Consider the following 24,514-nt stretch of genomic DNA (forward strand, 5'->3'; position numbering starts at 1 on the left):
CATTTTGTAAACTACACATCAATATGTAAGTAAGGCCAGTAGTAGTATTAAAACAAAATGCTGGCAATATTTTCTAACCTTATCTGTCATTCATGCATTACCACATTGTAAAATTAATTTGCAGAACGAAAAATTACATTTGTTAGATCAAATTTCTGCACATTTAAATGATAAAACTAAAATTCTTTCACTATGTACAGTACTTTATTATCATAATACACTGCACTCTTAAATTGACTGAGCATATTGGGAATTAAATCAATGACTTTCACACAACACGCTGTGAAATGTTTCATAATTTTTATCTCAAACAGGAAGCAAAAATGAGCAAAATTGTATTGAACTTTTTTGTTTGAAATATCTCAAAGACTAACCTCCTGAAATAATGACATTACTTATGGTTCACTCTGTATAGGCAGTCAATCATTGCATCTAGATGAGGTATTGTGTAGACATTTTCTTCCAAGATACAAGCATATCTAGTAATTCCTTCTCATATTCACGAATAATATTGCAGTAGTCTTCAAACTCTAAATTAATTGTACTTTTGTTATCAAATAGTAGTGTGAAACCATTTTTTTTTTTTCAGATAGAAACTTAAAATTAGACCATGAGCTCTTTGTGCAAGTGAAACCGGGTCTTTCAGCATTTGCAGACAACCCAAAACAGGTAATGTCTTTACTTTCAAATTATGTTCATTAGTGATTTAAGTGGGTACACATAGGCCTAGCTCATGTGACAAAGAGATTTGAATTTTCAGTCTGACTAGTTTATTATAGCTTAAACTCTCCTCTTCATTAAAGTAAAACAATAATTTAGTTGCCTGCACTGTTTTTGAAACTATGTTTTAATGTACAAATAGATTTGTCACTTTATGAAGCTCCGACGAAGATGAGAAAGAGTTAGATGTTAATAGCGTGTGGGAAAATATCAGAGAAAGTATCAAAATTGCAGCTGAGCAGAGCATAGGTTATTATGAAACTAAGAAAAAGAAACCGTGGTTTGATAAGATTGTTCCATGGTAGTAGAAAAAAGGAAACAGGCGAAATTGAAATTTTTACAGGATCCAGTTGAGGCGAATAGAAAGAATTATTTTAATGAAAGACGGGAAGCAAGTCATACACTTAGGAATAAAAAGAGAAATTACTTGAAAGAAGAACTGAATGAGGTAGAAACAAATAGTAAGAATAAAAACATTCTAGATTTATATAAGAGTATAAAGGACTTTAAGAACGGATATCAGGCAAGGGTAAATGTAGTCAAGGATGATAATTTGACTTGCTTGCAGAATCTCATTCAATCCTGAACAGATGGAAAAACTATTTCAGGCAACTACTAAATGTACATAGGCCAAATAGAAATGATTGGGACGAAATTCAAATACAAACTGCTGAGCCATTTATACCCGAACCCACACTTACTGAAGTGAAATCAATGATTTTATTCAAGCAGTGAATACACTTGTATCTTGCATTACAATAACTGATCTATATTAGTTACAAATACGAACGTAGGCGGTACATAATAACAATTTAAAAAAAATTAATTTAGATATTGTCTTAGAATTTTTGTGTGACTCACAACTAGTAATTTACAATTCATATTGATTTTTCACATAAACCAATTAACATGTATACATTCATTCATTCATTCCTTCATTCATTCATTCATTCATTTATTTTATTCCATAGATCTTACATGAGCAATGAAGCTTTAAGATGTGGAACATGTCAACATTTTACAATATTACAATTACAATTTTTACAAATTTTTATAGTTTTACAATTTAGTAATTTTCTACAATTTTTACAATTTTGTACAATTTTTTTACATTTTGGCGAGATGTAGTGAGATGAGATGAGGTTCGAGGATTCGCCAAAATATTACCCGGCATTTGCCTTTTCGGTGGGGGAAACCTCGGAAAAACCCAACCAGGTAATCAAATCAAAGGGGGTAATCAAATCAAAGGGGTTGATGCCAAGGACTCGCCATAGACCATCCGGCTTCAGTCCCACGGCTGGGGAAAACCTTCGAAGGAACCAAAGTCCAAAGGGGGATCCAACCCAAGCCCGAACGCAGCTCCGGATCAGCAGCCCAGCGAGTCTGCCGACTGAGCTACATCGATGGCTCTACTAAAAGTATACAATACATAGCCAATCAGATTATTAAATTTACAGACGCAAACGATCATTCAAAGTTGAGCTATATTATAATACAAAACAATTTAATTAAATTTAAGGCATAAACAATTCAACCAGTTGTGATATACAGAAATTGATAATACATATCATGCAAACTACTTCAAATTACAAACACAAACAATTTATCAGTAGAGCTATATAGATTACTATTCAATTTAAAGCATATACAATTCATCGGCCAAAACTATACAAATATATACAATACAAAGTAGCATACTTTCATTAAGCTATACAAATTTGTGCAATTAATATCAAGTAGATTAATTCAATTTATAATCATAAACAATTCATCAGTTGAGCTATACATATTACCATTCAATTTACAGTAGGTCTATATACAATTCATCAGTAGAGCTACACAGACTAGTAATCATTTTAAGAACATATACAATTCATCAGCCAAACTATACAAACATATACAATCAAATTAGTTCAATTTACAAACTTATTTTCGTTAAGCTATACAATTCATATGAAGTAGATTAATTCAATTTATAAGCTTAAACAATTCATCAGTTGACCTATACAGTATACTATTCAATTTACAGTACATACAATTCATCAGTTATGCTAAACAAAAAATACAATACATAGTAAACAGATTAAGTCAATATAAAAACATATTTTAGTTGAGCTATATAAAATTGTACATGTCATTTAAGTAGAATAATTCAATTCACAAGCATAAACAATTCATCAATTGTGTAGAAGGTATGAGTATGTAGAAATTTGGTTAATTCTTTTCTGAACCTTTTCTCGTTGTTCTTCAAATCTTTAAGATAATTAGGCAGTGCATTGAAGACTGTTATACATGAATAGCGAACTCCTTTTTTAAAACAGCTTAGACTAACAGAGGGTAGATGAAGATCTGATTTATGTCTTGTATTAAAATGATGAATGTCTTGATTAGTACTGAATTTATCTTGGTTCTTAATATACAGCATCATTAGGAAAAGAATGTATTCACAAGGTAAAGTCAAGATTTCTAAGTTTCGGAAAATATTTTTACATGAGGTCCTTTTATGCACACCGGCCATTATTCTTATAGCTTTCTTTTGTAAAACAAAAACGTGTTTACCTTCAGACGAGTTACCCCAGAATATTAATCCATATTTCATTACAGAGTGAAAATATGCAAAGTATGACATTTTAAGTAAGTTTATATCACCAATAGTAGATAAGGATCTTAATGCATAACAGGCAGAGCTCAATTTATGAGTAATACGTTCTATATGCGTTTTCCAGTTCGAGTGATTATCCAATTCTAAACCAAGAAACTTTGTGCTTATAGATTCTTTGAGATGAGTTCCATTTAATCGAATACTGTAGGAAACCTGAGCACTATTGTGTGTACTAAATTTGACTGCACTGGTTTTATCAACATTAAGTGCTAGTTTATTTGCATGGAACCATTCATTCATTAGATTCAGCACTGTATTAGAAGTGTTTATAAAATGATCGTATTGTTTGCTTGAAATAATTACACTTGTATCATCTGCAAATAAAATTACATGGGATGAATTGTTTATGGTCAAGGCTAAATCATTAATATAAACTAGAAACAACAATGGACCTAAAATTGACCCCTGCGGAACACCATGTTTAATATTTCTAAATTCTGAATAAGTAACTTTATGACTATTTATACTATAATAGAATACAAATAAATTGATTAGTTAAAGAAAGAAAATTTCATCTAAATGAGAGGACTCTGGGAAGGATGCAAGAATACTTGTGGCATTACTGCGCTGAATGGCGATACCAATGCACTGACATAGATATTGACTGCTTCGAGGGTCCCCAGAAAGCTGCACTAAACTTCTGCCTATGGTGGAGATGAGAGCTTTCTGAAGTCGAAATTGCGATAGAAAATCTGAAAAAGTATGAGTCTCCAGGTATCGATCAAATTCCAGCAGAATTAATACAAGAAGGTGGAAGCGCATTATCTGGCAAAATTTATAAGCTTGTACTTGGTATTTGGGAAAAGGAATTTGTACCAGAACAATGGAAGGAGTCCATAATTGTACCTACTTTTAAGAAGGGGAACAAGCTTAACTGTAGTAACTTTCAAGGAATATCACTTTTGTTGACGTCGTACAAAATTTTGTCCAATATTCTTTTGAGAAGATTAACTCCATATGTTGTTGTTGTTTTCTAATGCCAGGCATTTGACAATAAAGTCATTTGACCTCTTGCACTCTAATATTTTTCAAAGATATTATCATGACCAGCCACTGAAGCACAGATTTTGAGATGTTCCGAATCCATTTCTTGGTTTGAGTTGCACAATGGACAGTTAGGGGACTGATATATTCCAATTCTATGCAGGTGTTTGGCCAAACAATCATGGCCTGTTGCCAATCTAAATGCAGCTACAGACGATTTTCGTGGTAAATCGGGAATTAACTGTGGATTTTGATGCAGAGAGTTCCATTTTGTCCCTTGGGATTGTGTTATCAAATTTTGTTTGTTGAAGTCTAAGTATGTAGATTTAATAAATCTTTTTACAGAGTTATACGTAGATTTAGTAACTCCATATGTAGATGACATTATAGGGATCGTCAGTGCGGTTTTAGGCGTAATAGATATACTATTGATCAGATTTTTTGCATTCAACAGATATTGGAGAAAAAATGGGAGTATAAAGGCACAATACATCAGTTAGTTATTCATAGATTTCAAAAAGGCATATGACTCTGTTAAGAGATGATTTTATAAATTGCAAGATAATTAACTAGTATATGTTATTTTACTAATAATTAAGAATCATGAAGATATAATATATCTGACATAATGTTTGCAGGGAGCCAAGAAAATTGAGGAATTATTGGAAAGAGCCAAAGAGGTGATACCTTCCTCAGAATTAAAAAATGCACCACTTGCAATGAAGGCTACAGCTGGACTGAGACTTCTGCCTGTGGAAAAAGCTGAAGGTTTATTAGAAGAAGTAAGTTTTATACCTCCTTCGATATATATAAACTTTTGTATTTTTCGAATATTCTTATGTTACTAAAAATTGATTCATGTTTAGTTCGTTCTAAACTATATTTCATTTTCATTTAATTTTTGTATTCCATAGAGCTTTCTTTCATTAGCATTGAAGCTTGAAGATGTGAAACAAGTCAAAAGTTATACAATTTCTTAGCGAGATCAGGTGAAAAATTCCATTTCTTAACTTTTGTTATGAGTGTTATGACCTACAGTGACGTGCAAAATATTATGTCATCCTTTATTATGAATCTATATTCTAGTAGGTCTAGTTCTGTACTACTGTTTTCTGTGGCAGAATTGCTTATTTGGGTGACAGTCATTGTTTCAAATGGCTGAATGTGCCAGAAGTGTTGGCATGATCCATTAATTCTCTGACCTTCCAGTATAAGCCTACCATGTTTTGTCTTCTTTCTTTTCTGAATCAAGTTCACTGCATTGGAGGTAATTTTTGTTCGTGGTCAATAAAGATCCTATTGTATGTTATGTTTTCTGAGTGAAATTGATTCATATTTTAATTTTTATTTATTTTCTAATATATTTGAATCTTCCATCTATTTTGTATTGTTTTGGCTGTTGATACATCGTACTTTGGCTTCAGGAAAGGAAAAAGTACGAAAGATACACTTGGACTGCTGTGAACAATAGGCAAAAAGATAACTCGAGAAGAATAAAGAAGTGTATATAGCATTTGTGGACCTAGAAAAGACATTTGACAAAGTGGACTGGAATAAACTAATGGGGATCCTGAACAAAATTGGTGTGGATTGGAAAGAGAAAAACGAGTCAAAGTCAGAATAGGAAAATAAATGTCAGAAGGAAGTGAAACAGAGAGAGAAGTACAACAAGGATGCCCTTTATCACCTAACCTGTTCAACATCTGCTTGGAGGATTTAGTGAAAACTGTTCTCTCCCCCTCACCTCTTCCCTCTCTCCTCTCCCTCTCACCCTCCTCCAGCCTGGGGTTGGGCAAAGGGCTAACAACCCATCACCATAAAAAAAGAGCTTGTTACAAAACCCCAACATAAGCCTCGGAATGGGACTGATTCTTTGGTGCGACCATAGCAAAGGAATAAGGTTATGAGATTTGGAAGAATGTATATGCAGCAAGATAAATATATTTGTCTTGATACTACACTGACTGGCAAAAAAACCCGATTACTTGAGAAAAATACTAAAAGTCAAGTTTAAATGTAAATTATGAAGTGATCTCAGAAATAACATAACTGTTATCGTACTAAATTTAAAAAGTACATTTTTATGAACTTTTGGCATGTAAATTCACGCCTTTCACACCAATTAATTTTCGGTTTATCGCCTAACAACGAAAGAGTGTGTTTCTGTGCTGAACATGTGGGGTAGGTCATCATAAACAATTGAAGAGGTTTTATTGCTTTATTGCTTCCTTTCCTTTCTGAAAATCAATAACAACTGTCGAAAATGGTTTGTTTGCCATTTCGTCAGTAAGTTTAGTTCAGACAATGCCTCTGTCACCACAAGACGTTACCAGAGCTGTCGCTCTCATTGATGACAGACGCAGCCTCCGTTACGCCACTGCTACCATAGGAGCACCATACACCACAGTGCAAGAGGCTGTGAAACAATTCCAGGAAACGCAGAGTTACTCCAGAAGACCTGGATCTGGCAGAAAAAGGAAGACTTCAGCCCGAGATGACCGATTTCTCGTCAGCCAGGTTCTAAGAAACTGCCATACCACAGCTCGGAATCGACTACAACATATGCGGGGTGTTAATGTGAGCGAGAGGACTGTTCGACAACGCCTTGGAGAACAAAATCTTCTATCACGACGACATGCTACAGGACCATATCTGACCAGACAGCACCGAGCCGACCGTCTTCAGTTCGCTCGTCAGCATGCCCAATGGACTATGCAGCACTGGAGCAGTGTACTGTTCTCTGATGAGTCCAGGTTCTCCCTGAAATCCCCAGATGGTAGAGAAAGAGTCTGGAGACGATCTGGAGAACGGTATGTAGAGTGCACATTGTCTGCAAGGATGCCATTCGGTGGAGGTTCTGTGATGGTGTGGGGTGGCATCTCCATGGAGGCCTGAACGGAATTGGTGATTGTCGAGAATGGTAGTCTCAACGCTCACCGCTACATCAACGAGATTCTCGTTGATCACGTCGTGCCCTTTGCTCCATTTATTGGAGATGATTTCATATTCATGCATGACAATGCTCGTCCACATGCAGTGTGCTGCGTATCACAGTATCTTGATGCACTGGAGATTGTTCGTCTCAACTGGCCAGCTCGAAGTCCCGACCTAAACCCTATAGAACATCTCCGGGATAGGTTGAGTAGACCTATCTGAGATCGTAATCCTGTTCCGGAGACCTTAGGTGATTTGCGGGCGGCACTCCAAGAGGAATGGGACAATATCGACCAGAGAGACATCATAACCTTAATCGAAACCATGCCTGAGAGAATGGCGGCTGTAATTAGGGCCAGAGGGGGACACACCAGCTACTGAGTGTTTGTTTCAGTTATTGTTAGTGTGAATTTAAGTTTTGTGCATCAACATCATTTTCAGTGAAGTTTAGTGGACAAATATTCAGCTGAAAGTTAAGTAAACAATTTTACAACATTTCAACAAAAGTGTAGGTTTATGAATATATGACGATCATTGACTCAAAATTGGTGTAAAAAGTGTGAATTTACGTGTCACAAGTTCATAAAATTGTAATCTTTAGATTGAGTACGATTATAGTTACGTTATTTCTGGAATTACTTCATAATTTACATTTAAACTTGACTTTTAGTATTTTTTTCAAGTGATCGGGTTTTTTTGCCGGTCAGTGTAATAAGGAGAGTGGATGGAACAGTTATTAATTGTACATTTTCTAAGAAATTATTTATATAAAATTAAAATTGAACATAATGGATTTCATTTTCATTTAGTGTTGTGCCCAAGGGCAGGTCTTTCACTGCAAACCAGCTTCCTCCAATCTTTCCTATTTTCTACAATGTGTCCTTCCCCAATATCCCCCTCCTAGACATCCGAATGAAGGGATAGTTTACGTCCGGAATCTTTTACCATGGAAAGACTCATCATGCCGTGTTTGCAGTTTTTCTTGGGAAAGACAAATGTGGTAGCTTCCTGTTGCTTTCCGCACACCATTCTCTCTTTCACATCTTGAAAAGATCCCAGAGGAGCCCAGCGTGGAGGTTAGGAGAGTGGATTTGACTAATTAGGCCCTCTGGACTTCACCGAAATTCACTGCAAGGGTTAAATATCAGTTATATCAGGGTTTTTGACCTGATCAGAATCCGGGAAATCCCAATTAGCCTTTGCCCCCCCCCCCCATACATGGATAATGGTATATATTTCCAGTTCTCAATTTTTAGCATTTTTGAATCTGCAAAACTTTCATGTCTTTGCAATAGATAATTACATAAATACAAACTAACTAAAATGCTGCGAAATTCTTAAAAGATTCATTTTGTCTAATGTAATAAATCTTTTTTTTTTTCAGGTTAGACAGTTGTTCAAGGCATCTCCTTTCATGACAAATGAAAATTCAGTATCTATTATGGATGGTGCTGATGAAGGACTTTTCTCCTGGTTCACAGTGAATTTTCTTCTCGGTATGTCACTAAATTGATATCTTAATTGTTGAGGTAACTGATTATAGTCTTTAGTTTTTCATTGTATTGAGTGATTGAGAATGTTATGAAATAAAGTTGGCAGTGTATGACAAATTGATAGCATAAAATCTTATACCTTTCAATTTTAGATACAGCCTGGTTTTTATGTGTTTATATTGAAGTATATAGCATTCTGTGAGAAAGCCATCTCAGAAATAAAATTTGTAACGATAATTCAGCTCTTCATCAAGTTAACTCTTCAATTATTTAAGCTATGAAATATCGTACTTTGAAGAAAAATACATGTCTTTGAAAATACCAAAATGTATAAAGATTATGGGAGTCGTAAATTTAATTCTTAAGCCCCCTCTGATTCAGAAGTGCACTCAACTAAGGGGCGGTTATTCAGTTGAAGTAGGTGAAGTGCCACTTCATCTATTTACGTGTGAAACACAATTTTATCTGGTATTAATAATTAATTATAGTTACTAACAGTACCATATTTAAAAAAAAAATTCTTTTCAGTTGTTATGAAGAGTGTTTAGTTGTATGAATAGTACCTGTAACCGTCCGCTGAATATAATAATATCAACTGTTACGAGCGCCGAGCGGAGTCTATTGGCACTTGCAATATTGTAGAGGTGAAGTTATTTGGGCTGCCATTCTCATACAGCACTTGGTTTCCATGGTAACATGATGTCACACACTAAAGAAAGATTGTATGAGTGAAGTGCGTTTCTAAGTCTTCCAGTTACGGGGAACTCTCAGTGTCCAGTTTGCAGATCTAATGGGACTAATAATAGAGAAGGGTTGAAGCTGGTCTCCAAGGCCGGGGGCTATTGTTTAAGGGCTGTAAAATTTTACATTATATACTACCTAACTCAAGAATAGTATACTCATTCCTTGTGTTCAAGCAGCCACCCCTGCAGCGGTAAATTATCTTGCCCTATGTTATTTTATCAGGAATACATCCCACATACATTCGCAAAGTTTAAAAGTTGTTTTCCACGGCATGTGTTATTTCTTCTCATGAGCCTTGCCAATTTTTTTCCAGCTCTTGTATTTGAAAGTTCAATATGCACATAAATGTAGGCTATACATGTAGTTCAATATTGTGTATGTATATATTAACTTATTATTTAATGTATTTAGAGTATATTAGTGATAAGTGTATATAGTGTATTATTCCTGCATCATTATACAAATACTGAGCTACCAATAGGCCTACATAGAAAATGTGGATAAATCGTGAAACAGCGAATGCCAATAGGGGAAGTTATCCCCACCTCGCCGCTCGGCACCTCACTCGCCTGCTCTCTCTCTCTCTCTACTGTCTCTCTCTACTATCTGCCCCGCTTCAGTGGATCACTGCCTACCACCTCGCATGTATATCATATTTTACAACACAACACAATAAAACCAAATTGATGTGGAATGTCCTTGATGTGCATTAGACAACGTTTGGATCTCGAAATAACACATACTTTGAATAAAACAACACTGGTGGATCACTGCCGACCGCCTCGCATGTATTTCATATTTACGTTTCATATATAAGTTTTTTCCTCGAACTAACACACTAACACTCGTTAACGCGCATTAACACTTATGCCACCCCCGCAGTCAACCCCTATCAAGCTAAATTTACAAGCCACGCTATTCGGTCATTGTCCCGAACATAAATAGATTCATTTTCCCTTCTACCACCAACTCGTCTTGGTAGCCGAGAGGTCTAAAGTGTGCGTGCGTTTCGTTAGGAACATTCACGGATCGAAACCTACCCTCTGCAAAGTCATAAAAAAAAAAAAAAAATAAATAAACATCAAGCAAGGAAGAGAGAAGAAGAGGCTGGAGAGAGAGAGGAGAGACAGGAAGATAGAATGAAGTTCCTCTTTTCCTTTGTAGATGCCGCATTCACTCTTTTTGTTCCACTTTCCTCCACTAAACCCCCTTTTTCCACTCTTTCCCGCTAGAGTGTGTGGTGAGCTTGTAGGGGAAAAGTGGAAAGGGGTCGTGGGCAGAGCTTAGCGTTCGCTGTTTTACGATTTGCCCGAAAATGTTGATAAATGAGTGAAATAATTGTATCCCGAAAATGACACATTTGTAATTTATTAGAAATGCCATTTTATAGACTTAAATATAAGAATAAAAAATATGTTTTAAATTGTGGACGACCTACAGTTCCATTTGTTCTTTGTCTTAAAAAGTGCTAAGAAAATAGAGAAGTTGTATAAAGTAACTTTAAAAATTTCTTCAGATGAAAGAAGGTTTTCTGTTTGAAAAGACTGAAAATTTCACTCGGAATACTATATCACAGGAGAGACCTTCATCATTAGCCCCATAGCTTTGCAATAGTCGACACTTTATATCACCACTTTGCAAAGTGACACTTTTGAGGAAAGTGGCTCTTTTATATTAGTGGTATTCATAGACGATTGAAGAAGTGCACTTCACAAAGTGTCACTTTACGCCAGCAAAGTGTAGAGTTAAAATTTGGTTGGTAATAGAAGTCCCACAATGCCTTTCAAAACAAGTGAACAAACAATAACAAATTAATGACGTATAACCTACAAATTGCAATGCTTGTGATTTGAATTGGGAGCCTATTGATTGCGCGAGGAAGAAAATATATATTTAAAGTTGTTTTATTTCAGTTTCTAGTTTTTGTTGCCGATAGTTTAGATTATTTCAGTCAGTTCAGATATATAACATTTTATTAAATAGTTAGTGATACTGCTGGTGAAATTAGGTTAGGTTTTGTACAGTACATAACTGATCCATTAATTTATATAGTTAGATTAGGTTCTGTACATATCCTTTTCATTGATTTATGTCGCTAAGTTAGATTATGTATGTATCCGTTCCACTGATTTATACAGTTCGGTTAGATTTTATAGCCTACATATCTTCTATTAGTTTATATAGTTAGGTTAAGTTGGACTGAGTAGGTTAAGTTTATATATATATATATATATATAATCATTAAATTTATATAGGTTAGGTTTTATACGTATCTGCTTCATTGATATATCGTGTTATTTCCGTTATTTTCATTTTTGTCTTTTTCGTGAATAGTGAATAGAAGTAAAAAAAGAATGAGATAAACACATTACTACTGCTATTATTATTATTATTATTATTATTATTATTATTATTATTATTATTATTATTATTATTACTATTTTCTCTCTCTCGTTTCCATTATTGCCTGCTCTTCAGGAATATTTTGAATGCCAAATGTTTCTATAATGCAAAACAAAATAGGCCTAATAGTATGAGATCTCTTTTCATGGTGAGGTTATGACTGCACATGAACTAGAGACAGTAGATGTATTGCTTACCGGCGTGAAAATATATATTACCGGTATCAAAACAGTAATGATTATATCAACATCAAGATAAATCTTATCTCAAAATACAGGTAGTCAACAAAAATCAAAATCATTTTAAACCCAATATAATCATGGAATCTGCTTAGAAGGCAGGCACGTGAGGTCTCTCAATGCTAATTTAATATAATTATGCCTACATTAGATTGAAGTTAGTTTAATATTATTTAAGTTAAAAAATTCGTTTCAGTAATAAAAAGTAGGTTATATAGGCATATCTACCTACATATCACTTCATCGAATTGAGGTTATAAATATACGAATGTTACTACAGAAATACCTGAACTATAATATTATATATATATATATATATATATATATATATATATATATATATAAATGTATGTACATATCTGTAGCATAGAATTTTAATGCAGTCAATAACTGTATTATTGGAGGCACTGGCAAACGTCTATTATTCGTTTTTGTCAACCAGTCATCGAAAATATAAGCAATCTCAATAAGTTTCTTTACCAAATCGGAACCGTTTTTTTTAATTCTATATCATTATAAAATTCCACGGGATTGTCTTTAGGCCTATCTCTAATTTGTACATTGTCCACTAATTGTGCCATCTCTTCCGCACGTTCTAATAATTCGACAACTTCCAAGACGTCCGCCATTTTTATACAAAGTGCCACTTTCGGCTCAAAGTGTGGTCGGAACTACACTTTCATCCAAAGTGTTCCTTTGCACCAAAGTGTCGACTGTGCAACGGAAAAGTGATACTTTGCGTCTTCCAAAGGACACTTTAATCGAAAGTGTCGACTATGAATACCAGCCTTAAAGTATTACTCCTTTTAGAGCAGTGATTGTTAACAGTGTTTATGTGTATTTCTCTCAGATCGTTTTGGTGGTGATCCAGAACAGACAATGGCGGCACTTGACTTAGGTGGTGGCTCTACACAGATCACATTTGCTCCTACTGACCAAGTCACACTTAAAGAAACGAATCCAGAATTCCTGCATCACATTTCAGCTTTCCATCACAACCTTACAGTTTACACAAAGAGGTAAGTAACTTATGCTTTATACATATAACATCTGGTAGTGTTTGCTTTCACTATTTTTGTTTCACTTTATTTATTTATTTATTTTAACAACTGAATAATACGCACGGTAGACCAATGTCGATAGTCGACATTACTCGTTAGCCACTAGTCAGCGGGCTGTACCGAGCGAAGTCAAACAAAAGACAATCGAAATGGTGGTAGTAAAATTCGTGACTATATTCTTAAGTAAATCACTTCATTAGTCAAATGCAAGGTTTATGCACTATGTACCAAAGCCAAAGATAAAAAATGGAGCATTTTAATAAAAAAACCAGAAATTATTCCAGAAATCCCACGTAAGTCTGCAGTAGCAAAATTCAGACTGCTTACAGAACACGATTATTTGGCCAAACACTTGAATAAAATAGGAATTTACACAAATCCAAATTGCCCTCTATGCAACAAACCTGTGAAGTTCTACCTGATGGATCCACCACAGAGAAATATAGGAAAGCAAGAATGCTAATGGCTTCGTTGCCAAAGCCCGGCATTAGATAACAACAACAACAACAGGTTTATGCAGTACAACGACGATGTTTTGAATGCACCAAAAGAAAATGCAGATGTAGTAAGATGTTAAAGTAGGTTATGACAACGAAATAAAGGGGAAAAAAGGTGTGTTTCATGGAATATCATTCAAATGACTGAAAGTAAATTTTGGTCAATGTTTGCCAAAGCGTTAAGTGCATAATTATGACCGCATTGCAGTTTTATTTGTGACCTAGAGAAAATACCTAGCCTTTCACGAAAAAAAACTTTTAGGGGCCATGAAATTATTCACCACTTTAATTATATTATTGTTTATCAATATTATGAAACAATAACTGTCATAAAGACCATGACAGACTAAAAACATCAATACCGAAGAGATAAACCCATTCGACTGTGATGAAACAAAAGAAAATGCGAGAGAGATTTTAGTTCGAGATAAAATTGACACACAATTTTGATGACCAAACTGTTAGTAATTGGAGATCACTTGTAAGATTTGTCTTGATCTTCTATGTAGAAATGTCGTCCAAAGAAATTGGTGGTCCAGGGAAAAATCATTGAAATAGATGAGAGTAACAGTGGTGCTATCTCTCAGTAATCTTCAGAACGAAGGAGGTAGAGAGAAAAAGAAACAAATTTCTCTTTCTAACGACATCCCAGACCAAAGTCATGTTCTTATGTTGGCAACATTGTGTATTTAGTTAAATTTGGTCATAACTGTAACGGTACGATCCAAAGCTACCTTGTTAATTCTCCAGTGTAGCGTTTTTTTTTTTTAATTCTTAAATAAAATAATTGAAAATTAACATTTTATAGCACATTCATTCTTCAGAATAACATTTGGAAAAATATATGAAAATATTCAAACCATAATAACATTTGGAAAGACATTTGAAAACATTCAGATCAGAATAACATTTTAAATTATTTAATGTCTTTATCATTGTTATTGTTCTCTTCTACTAGTTATCATTGTTGAGTCATCAACATCATCACCCTCACAACCATTGCTACCATCAAAACAGCAATAATTTGTTGTTGTCATTGTCATCTTAATAATTGTGTATTCTAGATGATTGGGTTCTGTGGACAGTCCTGTCTTTTCTCTCATGAGGATTATTGAGTTCTTTGTTGATTATCTGTCACAGAATACTGAACAAACACTAAACAAGGGGCAAAGGAGGAAGAAGGAACATCTCTAATTCTGTCAGAAATTAAACCCAGGGCTGTTGTATTTGTAAGCACAGTATTGCTAATAAATTCACTTTGGAGTTTTATGACATTAAACTTATTGCCGCTGTGCCTCCAAAATCTGGTATGTGCACTTAAATAGATTATTCAGGAGAAAGAAAGAAAAAGAGCAGTGGAGGGGGAAAGGAACTGGCCACCCTACCCCATTATCTCCTGACCTAGTTGCCTCATAAGTGGTGCTTTTTTGTATCACTTGTGAGGTTCAGACCTGTTTTCAGACAGTCGACGAAACAACAACAGCATAGCGTTTAATTCCTTTCATTTTCAAAGCTTTTGGTATAATTTCAGTCATTACTTGAAAAATGATGAAATTATACCGAAAGTAGCTTTGAAAATCGAGGGAATTAAACGTGATATTGCTTTTTTCTTTCTCCTGAAAAAACTGTTTAGATGCACATAGCAGATTTTGGAGGTGCAGTAATATTATGTTATCTTTATCACTATACACAGTTGGTATAATTAATGTTTCTGTAAATCTTAACGTTTATCCATATGAAATATTTAATCTTATTGCTAATTAATCTAAGTCCAGTGTAGCTATTTGAGTTCTGTTAGATTCTTTTTATTTTTAATTCTTTAACAGGTTTTACAATGTTTATAACATTTTCCTGTGCTCTCTATTATTCCTGTCACCGACCTCCAGTTCTTTATGCTGCATACTGCTTAAAAATATGTCATTTATCCATTTTCTTCCGTCAGGTAGAACCCATTCTTTTACTATAGAGCCTTGGTTCTATGTAACTGATTTAAATTACATACAACTCAAAACTGCGTATAATAAAGGTCTAAATATATAGTCCCGTCGCTTTAATTTCCAGCAGCCAATCACGTTGCAGATCGGCTACATTTAAACATGTGCGTCTTGTGATTCACTGTTGAAGACGTTAAGCATTTTCTAAGGCTGGGTAAATACTTAATATAATCGCCTGCCATTTTGGCTCTTTCGTTGGCGTTCGCAGGAAGCACACGAAGACGTTATTTGCCACTCAATTATTTGCTGAATTACAGTGTGTTTGATTTATTATCATAGGAGCCACGACATGATAATGTTTAATGGTGTGGCAAATAGATTCCTCATGTGGTAACTCGGCAACGAAAGAACAAAAATGGCGAATGATACTACCTACCTAGATTTTATAGAGCCTTCACTTCCTAAGACGTAAGCAAAGAGGAGGAGTCACACTGGGAATAACAGCATCGCGACTATAATTTCGAATGTCTAGGAGTCAGTTGAACAGAACATAGAGAGCTGGGAGCACTTAAAGATTCTTGTAATTTGTTCAAATGTGTATTAATCAATAGAAAGTTACTAGAATTTTAATGTTTAATACTCGTATGAATGTACTACATATAATTACCATGACATGTTTTCTTCAGTCATGAACTCAGACTTTTAAGATTTCCTAGTTCTAAAGTTTTTATATTATATATAAACCTCTTGCGGTTTCAATTTTTGTCATTTCATTCAGATGCTAATGCTAGATAACCACAGCAGTTGATAAAGCATCGTAAAATAATCATTAAAAAACAGTGGTGATATGTGAAAATTGCAATTCTTCATGGCAGAAATGTTCGTCAGGATCATGTGGAGCTATGAGAAATGTTGAGTGATAGTGCGTTGCCATATCGAAGTGTTACATTTTCGGTGGAGTCCTTCAAATGTGGATGCTTAGCATCTGTTGACCTGCTGCGCAGTGAATGACCCATGTCCGCTCACACAGTGATTTAAGTGTCAGTTATCAATCAGTGGTTAACAGACGACAGGCATTGGACTGTGCAGTAATTGTCCACACGTATAGGTATTTCTGTACCGATAGTGTTCTGCATGGATGTTGAATTTTACTTTTTTTTTTTTTTTTTTTTTTTCAGTGCATCTGCAACTTCAATTGCATATAATGTATTCCACTATGTGCGCATTCCTGCAAAAATACTGATTTTTGTATTTGTTTGACTATATTATTATTATTTTTTTTTTTTTTTTAGTTGTTGGTAGTCTCAAAATATTTATTACTAACACAAACCCTACTTAACATTTTGGAAATAACGATCCATTTATCCATTTGTTATTTTGCAGTTATCTAGGACTTGGTTTGATGGCTGCCCGAAAAGAAATTCTGTCTGTTGGAAACCCCAAAGATGCTAAAACACTGAAAAGTGAATGTATTAATCCTATTATCAAGACAGAATGGACATATGCTGGAGTAACTTACACAGTCATGTAAGTGTTTGGTGAGATTGATTATGCAGACTGTGTAACACCTACTTCTGTTTTGAAGATGTGTAATAGGTGTGGTATGTTTGTATTTAAGTATGTAATAATCACACGCTTGAGGCATTAATATCGCATATCAAATACAAGTGAGTATTCTTGCAGAAAGCTTCCTGCACCTACTCGTTTTAAGTTCACATTAAAATAAATGCGTCATTCCTATATAAAACTAAATTCAAACCATTTATTATGGTGATTTCCTTTCAAGTCCCGCAAGTGTTCTAATCTTTGAATTCTGTTTCTTATATTTTATTTTTCCTTCAAGTAATCTCTCTATTTATTCCTAAGTGTACGACTTGCTTCCCGTCTTTCATTTTTAAAGTTCAGGATAACAGACAGGGTTTGGAATTGAACGGGTTACATCAGCTTCTTGTCTATGCAGATGACGTGAATATGTTGGGAGAAAATCCACAAACGATTAGGAAAAACATGGAAATTTTACTTGAAGCAAGTAAAGCGATCGGTTTGGAAGTAAATCCCAAAAAGACAAAGTATATGATTATGTCTCGTGACCAGAATATTATACGAAATGGAAATATAAAAATTGGAGATTTATCCTTCAAAGGGGTGGAAAAATTCAGATATCTTGGAGCAACAGTAACAAATATAAATGACACTCGGGAGGAAATTAAACGCAGAATAAATGTGGGAAATGCGTGTTATTATTCGGTTGAGAAGCTTTTATCATCTAGTCTGCTGTCAAAAAAATCTAAAAGTTAGAATTTATAAAACAGTTATATTACCGATTGTTCTATATGGTTGTGAAACTTGGACTCTCACTCTGAGAGAGGAACATAGGTTAAGGGTGTTTGAGAATAAGGTGCTTAGGAAAATATTTGGGGCTAAGAGGGATGAAGTTACAGGAGAATGGAGAAAGTTACACAACGCAGAACTGCACACATTGTATTCTTCACCTGACATAATTAGGAACATTAAATCCAGACGTTTGCGATGGGCAGGGCATGTAGCACGTATGGGCGAATCCAGGAATGCATATAGAGTATTAGTTGGGAGACCGGAGGGAAAAAGACCTTTAGGGAGGCCGAGACGTAGATGGGAGGATAATATTAAAATGGATTTGAGGGAGGTGGGGTGTGATGATAGAGACTGGATTAATCTTGCACAGGATAGGGACTGATGGCGGGCTTATGTGAGGGCGGCAATGAACCTTCGGGTTCCTTAAAAGCCATTTGTAAGTACGTAAGTATTCCTATACTTTGTGAAATTTTGAGTGATCACTGATAACTGACATACTGTCGTAGGAAATATCTTAAGGATGATTTGAGACTTTTACATTGTTCAACTTTGCGTGAGTTTTTGCATCATGCCATAGATATGCATCAGCTCTATTTTCAGGGAATTCAGAATTATTGTATCTTTGATTCTATCAGCATGAGCTATTTTCCAGGATCCAACAAATATGTTTCCCTTTTCCTTCTTTCTGATGATATCAGTAATACATATCTCCAAACATCAAATGAGCTGTTGAGAGCAGAAGTGGTGTAAGTCAAAAATGGGTAATGACTAAAGTAAACATTCTGTAAAATACAGCGCAAAGTAGCAATTAATATTGAATTTATTTAAATTATTAGTAGTCAGTGGATAGCACGAAAGACATATTAATTGCTACTTTGCGCTGTATTTTACAGAAGTTTTACTTTAAACCTCATTACCCAATTTTGACTTACACTACTTCTGCTCTGAACGGCTCAAATGTTTCTATCTATATGACAGAGTGTAAATACACAAAAATCTCATCCTTTTTGTTCAAATCCAAATTTCCATGAAAATTTCATAAATATGTTATTAATACTTGATCATTTTTACTGCTCACGTCTATTTATTAAACTTGGTGATCTTTACATATAGCATTCTACGAATATGCATTTTTATTTCCCATCTTGTGTGTCACTTCACTTGGAATCATTCTACTATAAATTTATCATTCAGCACAGTATCCAACTATTACTTACTTAAACTTGTTTATGTCATGTTAAAAAGGGTGATGAAAACCAGAGTAGTAATTGAATTGTATTGCAGGGGACCAGAGAAGCCTGCATATAAAGAAATAAAAGCAGACAGAAATGTAAAAGAGAAGTATCCAGTTGTAAGATTCGACGAGTGCTTGAAGATTATAAATACTTACGTTAATAACAAGGTGGATAAACCGAAAGAGCTGAATCGAAAGACAGTTAGTGCATTTTCGTATTATTATGACAGAGCAACGGAGTATGGACTTATAGGTTAGTATTACAAGTTTTTATTCTTCAATCTTAAAAATGCATCTTTTGTGATCCTCATATTTCATGTCTTTAGTTTCCAAACGTCTCTTCTACATTTTGTACTATGTTCCGTATTATGAAATACTGAGTTGTAGCCAAGTCATTCACTCTCATCAGATAGGAAAAAGTTTGAACCTTGCCATATGCCTCGAGATTTGTGGTTAACAAATACAGTATATTATTTTGTATTTTTGTGCCGTGCTAATTGGAGGTTTTTGGTATCAGGAGATTCTGTCCAATTGTAATAAAATTGTGAGCGTGTAAATGAAATGCTGCATTTTGAAATGAAAAAGGAGAATAGATCGGTTAGTGCAAGGAAGTGATTACAGCTTATCAATGACCAGTCATCTTCAAATAAAAATCTTGTACCTAATAATAATTGTCTAATGACAGCTAACAACCCAGTAGAATTTTAAAAACAATCTCCTTGACATATTAACAAGAGCTAAAATTATAAGCAAAGAGGAAAATAACACAAGTTGCTTTACTTTTCTGGTGCATCAGTAGTAATTCATTAGTATATGAGTAATGCTAGTCTTTTGTTTTGATTTTGTTGATTTCTCATTTCAAAATTCTAAATGTTATTTTCCTTAACATAATGATTCTTTCCCACCTGACAAAATATTCTTTCCTTTTATCAGAATTGTTAGTTTTATTATATATTATATTATTCATTTTGGTTTGTTTTGTTAATTACATACATACATACATACTTGTTCTGCTGAAAGGCAGGTCTTTCATTGCAAACCCAGCTTTCTCCAATCTTTCCTACTTTCTGCCTTCCTCTTAGTCTCTGCATATGATCCATATATCTTAATGTTATCTATCATCTGATATCTTCTTCTACCCAGAACTCTTTTCCCATTCACCATTCCTTACAGTGCATCCTTCGGCAGGCAGTTCCTCCTAAGTCAGTGACCCAGCCAGTTTCTTTTTCTCTTTCTGATCAGTTTCAGTATAATTCTTTTTTCACCCACTCTTTCCAACACAGCTTCATTTCTTATTCTCTCTGTCCATTTCACACACTCCATTTTGTTAATTAATAGTTGCAATTCTTGTTATTATGTCGAGATTCGTTTTATAATTTTTTAAATTCTACTCAGTTGTTAGTTACTAAATTATTGTTATTTGAAGATGACAGCAAATTCTCAAGCTGTATAGTCAATCCCTTTTCCAGCCACCGGCATGGCTCAGCCGGTTAAGGCGCTTTCCTGTCTGTCTGAAGTTGTGCTCAGGCGCGGGTTCGATCCTGGCTTGGGCTGATTACCTGGTTGGGTTTTTTCCGAGGTTTTCCCCAACCGCAAGGTGACTGCCAGGTAATCTATGGCGAATCCTCAGCCTCGTCTCGCCAAATACCATCTCGCTATCACCAATCTCTCCTAACCGCAAGGTGAATGCCAGGTAATCTATGGGGAATCCTCGGCCTCATCTCGCCAAATACCATCTCACTATCACCAATCTCCCCCAACTGTAAGGTGAATGCCAGGTAATCTATGGCGAATCCTCGGCCTCATGTCGCCAAATACCATCTTGCTATCACCAATCTCATTGGCGCTAAATAACCTAGTAGTTGATACAGCGTCGTTAAATAACCAACTAAAAAAATTTCTTTTCCAGTAGATTACTATTGAAATTCTAGTGCATAGATTTCATTTCATTTAGTGTTCTAAGGGCAGGTCTTTCACTGCAAACCCAGCTTTGTCCAATCTTTCCTATTTTCTGCCTTCCTCTTTGTTTCCTCATACGATCCATATACCTTAATGTCGTCTATTTCTGATATCTTCTTCTGCCCCGAATTCTTCTTCTGTTTACCATTCCTTCCAGCGCATCTCACAGTTCGATTGTAAGATACGACATTATGAATGAAGGAGGTTTAGGAATCTATGCTATAGATAATACAGCATTATTGTAAAAATATTAAGATTATATTAATAAAATTTCTGAGATACGCTTCAAATTAAAATTATTAACGATACTACCAAAAACAGAAAAAATCGGAATGGAAGAAATTTATGCATGAACCAAGTTTAATTCCTGATTTTTCGAGATGAGCTTTTGCAATGTTTAGACTTGTCACCGATTGTAATAGCTTTGCAAAACATTTGTTAAAAATTTTATTGTTTTAAAAATGTGTGTTATTAATAAACCAAAAGAATTGGATGCAGTGACGTGTCAGCATCATATTATAGGAGCCCCATTATGTATTCGTTTAATGAGGCAACCTTTCTTTCTTAATGAAACATTGTATAACATTATTTTGCGCACTACAGTAGTATTATTTAAGCCAGAAAATAGTTTTTCTGTGTAGTCTCACCTTAGATGAAAATGAGATCTAAGTTTTAGAAAATGAAAATTAAATACATAGATTCTTAATGTTTAATTTTTACAGATCCGTTTACGGGTGGTGTTGTAACTGTACGAGATTTTCTTCATGCTGCCAATAAAAGTAAGTGGTTTCAATTATATATACTTCTTCTGAGAGTCATCATTGTAGTGGTTCCTGTACTTGTCTTTGGACATGAATGTCATCATTGATTCGGTCCTAACCATAAATTTTAGGTACAAAATATTCTGGTTTCCAATGCGTAAAAATGTACGGCTGTTGACTAGATTTAATAGGTATACTACATTATAAAAGATCTCTTTGTTTGTTGGCCTGGGTAGTCGGTATAGCGCTGGCCTTTTGTGCTCAAGGTTGCAGGTTCCAGCCCGGCCCAGGTCGATGGCATTTAAGTGTGCTTAAATGCGACAGGCTCATGTCACTAGATTTACTGGCATGTAAAAGAACTCCTGTGGGACAAAATTCTGGACACTGGCAACGCTGATATAATCTCGGCAGTTGCGAGTGTCATTAAATAAACCATAATTTAGAATTTTCTCTTTGTTCATGAGTGCAGACAAAATTATATTTTCAGACCTGTCATTACTCCATTCTCAACTCCAGCAACTTACGTCATGATAATGATTGTGAAAGTAAAAAACAATGGGGACATATCAATAATTGAAATAGCACCAGTCCACAGCTTTCTATATTCATAGATACCTGCTGATGTATGTTGAAAATGGATAGCGTTTAGGCTAAGACAACTTGTGAAGAACCGACATTTGGATTGGAAAGCAAACATTTTTAAATTTTAAGACACATTTATCACTACAATTAACATCATCTTCACTACTGCCATCATCATTGCTGCAATGGTAGTTTTTCAGTTCAGTTTTCAAGAGGTATACTTTGCCCCCTATACAGCCTATGAGATTAGAATATATATTATTTTTATGAAATTTTTTTCATTCAATAACTGTGTGGTCATGTAAGTTTTCCATGTAATCCACTATTTTTTCTGTAGTAATAAAAATTCTAAATAATTTATTTATAGTACCATATTTTCTGGCCTATACAACGCACTCCTTTTCCACGAGAATTTACCGTCTTTTATGGAGCTTATTTCCGAAGACATTCTGAGCAAAAAGTGTCATAAGCATGGGTCCTATTCTCAATACTTAAAGAGTTACGTTTCGTTATTGGAATGCATTGCTGTGAACACATGATCTTGATCAGCGTGCACTGGCCCAAGGTTGCGGGTTCGATCCCAGGCCAGGTCGATGACATTTAAATATGCTTAAATGCGACAGGTCATGTCAGTAGATTTACTGGCATGTAAAAGAACTGCAGGATAAAATTCCGGCACATACGGCAACGCTGATATAACCTCTGCAGTTGTGAGCGTCGTTAAATAAAACATAACATTGATCAGCGTGCAGTCAGCAGCCAGCGTGAGCGCTACAGAAATCAAAGATAGCTGTATGTAGTTACGTAGCGTGATGAGTGCCGTTCACAAGCGGACGGCAACATTTTTTAAAATGTGTTGTAAACTCTCAAAGACTGTAAATTAGGATGCAAAATTGAACTGCAAATAATTAAGTCGGTGGAAGTGATGTGATTTGTAATAATTGTTGTGATAAGTGCATAAGAATAATGTAATTTTCTAGTTAAAAATAGAAAAAGATGTCTGTACGAAGCAACTAAGGAGTTCACAGCACATTTTTAGCTTCATAATACTTGCCAATTAAAGAAGTGATACTTCTGAATGGTTCATTTTCTATTTGTAATTATTCGTTTATCTTCAAACTAAAGAAAAAAAGCGTATTTTACAAACAACTTTAAATTAGTGTAATCTGAAAATATTGAGAGTAGGAACTATGTTTATATGACATTTTTTGCTCAAAATGTCTTCAGAAATAAGCTCCGTAAAGGACGGTAAATCCTCGTGAATCAACCTATATACACACACACAAATAGTTTTATCTAAATGCATGCTAGCAGATTTTGACAGATTGAAATTCTACTGGAATTTCAGCTTTCCGTATACAAGATACACTCTGTTTTTGAAACGATCTTTTAGGAAATTATATATCTATTCATTCAAAATCAGTGTTGGATAGTGTGAAAGTATATGTGAGTTTCAGTTGCGATTATTACCATTTTTTGCAGCTTGTGATACACCAAATGCTGATCAACCATTCATGTGTCTGGATCTTACATTCATATCAGTCATACTGCAACAAGGCTTTGGCCTCTCATTGGACAAGTCATTACACGTAAGTGCTTATAATGGTACATTAAGTAAATACTAATCCAAAGTTCTCATAAAATCTCGTATAAGAATATTTCATATATAAAAATACCATGAAAAAAGTTAATGCAGAAACAACTGACTAAGCTTTCAGCAGTGTATTTTCTGAGCAAATGTGTGTGATATAGTCGGTATGTGTTGTCCACTTTCCAATCTCCCCATTTCTGAACATTATCAGTGCAACAGAATCACTACATAACTATGTATAGTAAAGTAAAATCTTTGGACCTCTCTGTAATAATTACAACCTCTTTTTATCAATATTATATTATTGAGATTCTTTTGTTTCGTGTTGTGACAAACTTAATTGTGTAATATGAAAGTACAGTTCTATTTAGTTTAATAAAGC

General features: G+C 34.7%; 1 protein-coding gene across 3 annotated transcripts in view; it reads left to right on the forward strand.

Moving 5' to 3' along the window:
* Window positions 1–24,514, forward strand: part of NTPase (ectonucleoside triphosphate diphosphohydrolase NTPase) — a 53,670-nt gene that overhangs the window by 12,962 nt on the left and 16,194 nt on the right. For all 3 annotated transcript variants that reach the window (XM_069828249.1, XM_069828250.1, XM_069828251.1), the window contains exons 4-11: window positions 590–669; window positions 5,005–5,148; window positions 8,685–8,796; window positions 13,030–13,198; window positions 17,055–17,198; window positions 19,290–19,492; window positions 21,921–21,977; window positions 24,024–24,130. In XM_069828249.1, the coding sequence (XP_069684350.1) occupies window positions 590–669; window positions 5,005–5,148; window positions 8,685–8,796; window positions 13,030–13,198; window positions 17,055–17,198; window positions 19,290–19,492; window positions 21,921–21,977; window positions 24,024–24,130 (1,016 nt within the window). The remainder of the gene's footprint in view (window positions 1–589; window positions 670–5,004; window positions 5,149–8,684; window positions 8,797–13,029; window positions 13,199–17,054; window positions 17,199–19,289; window positions 19,493–21,920; window positions 21,978–24,023; window positions 24,131–24,514) is intronic.

Source organism: Periplaneta americana, chromosome 6 (assembly GCF_040183065.1).
Source record: "Periplaneta americana isolate PAMFEO1 chromosome 6, P.americana_PAMFEO1_priV1, whole genome shotgun sequence".
Classification (NCBI taxonomy): domain Eukaryota; kingdom Metazoa; phylum Arthropoda; class Insecta; order Blattodea; family Blattidae; genus Periplaneta; species Periplaneta americana.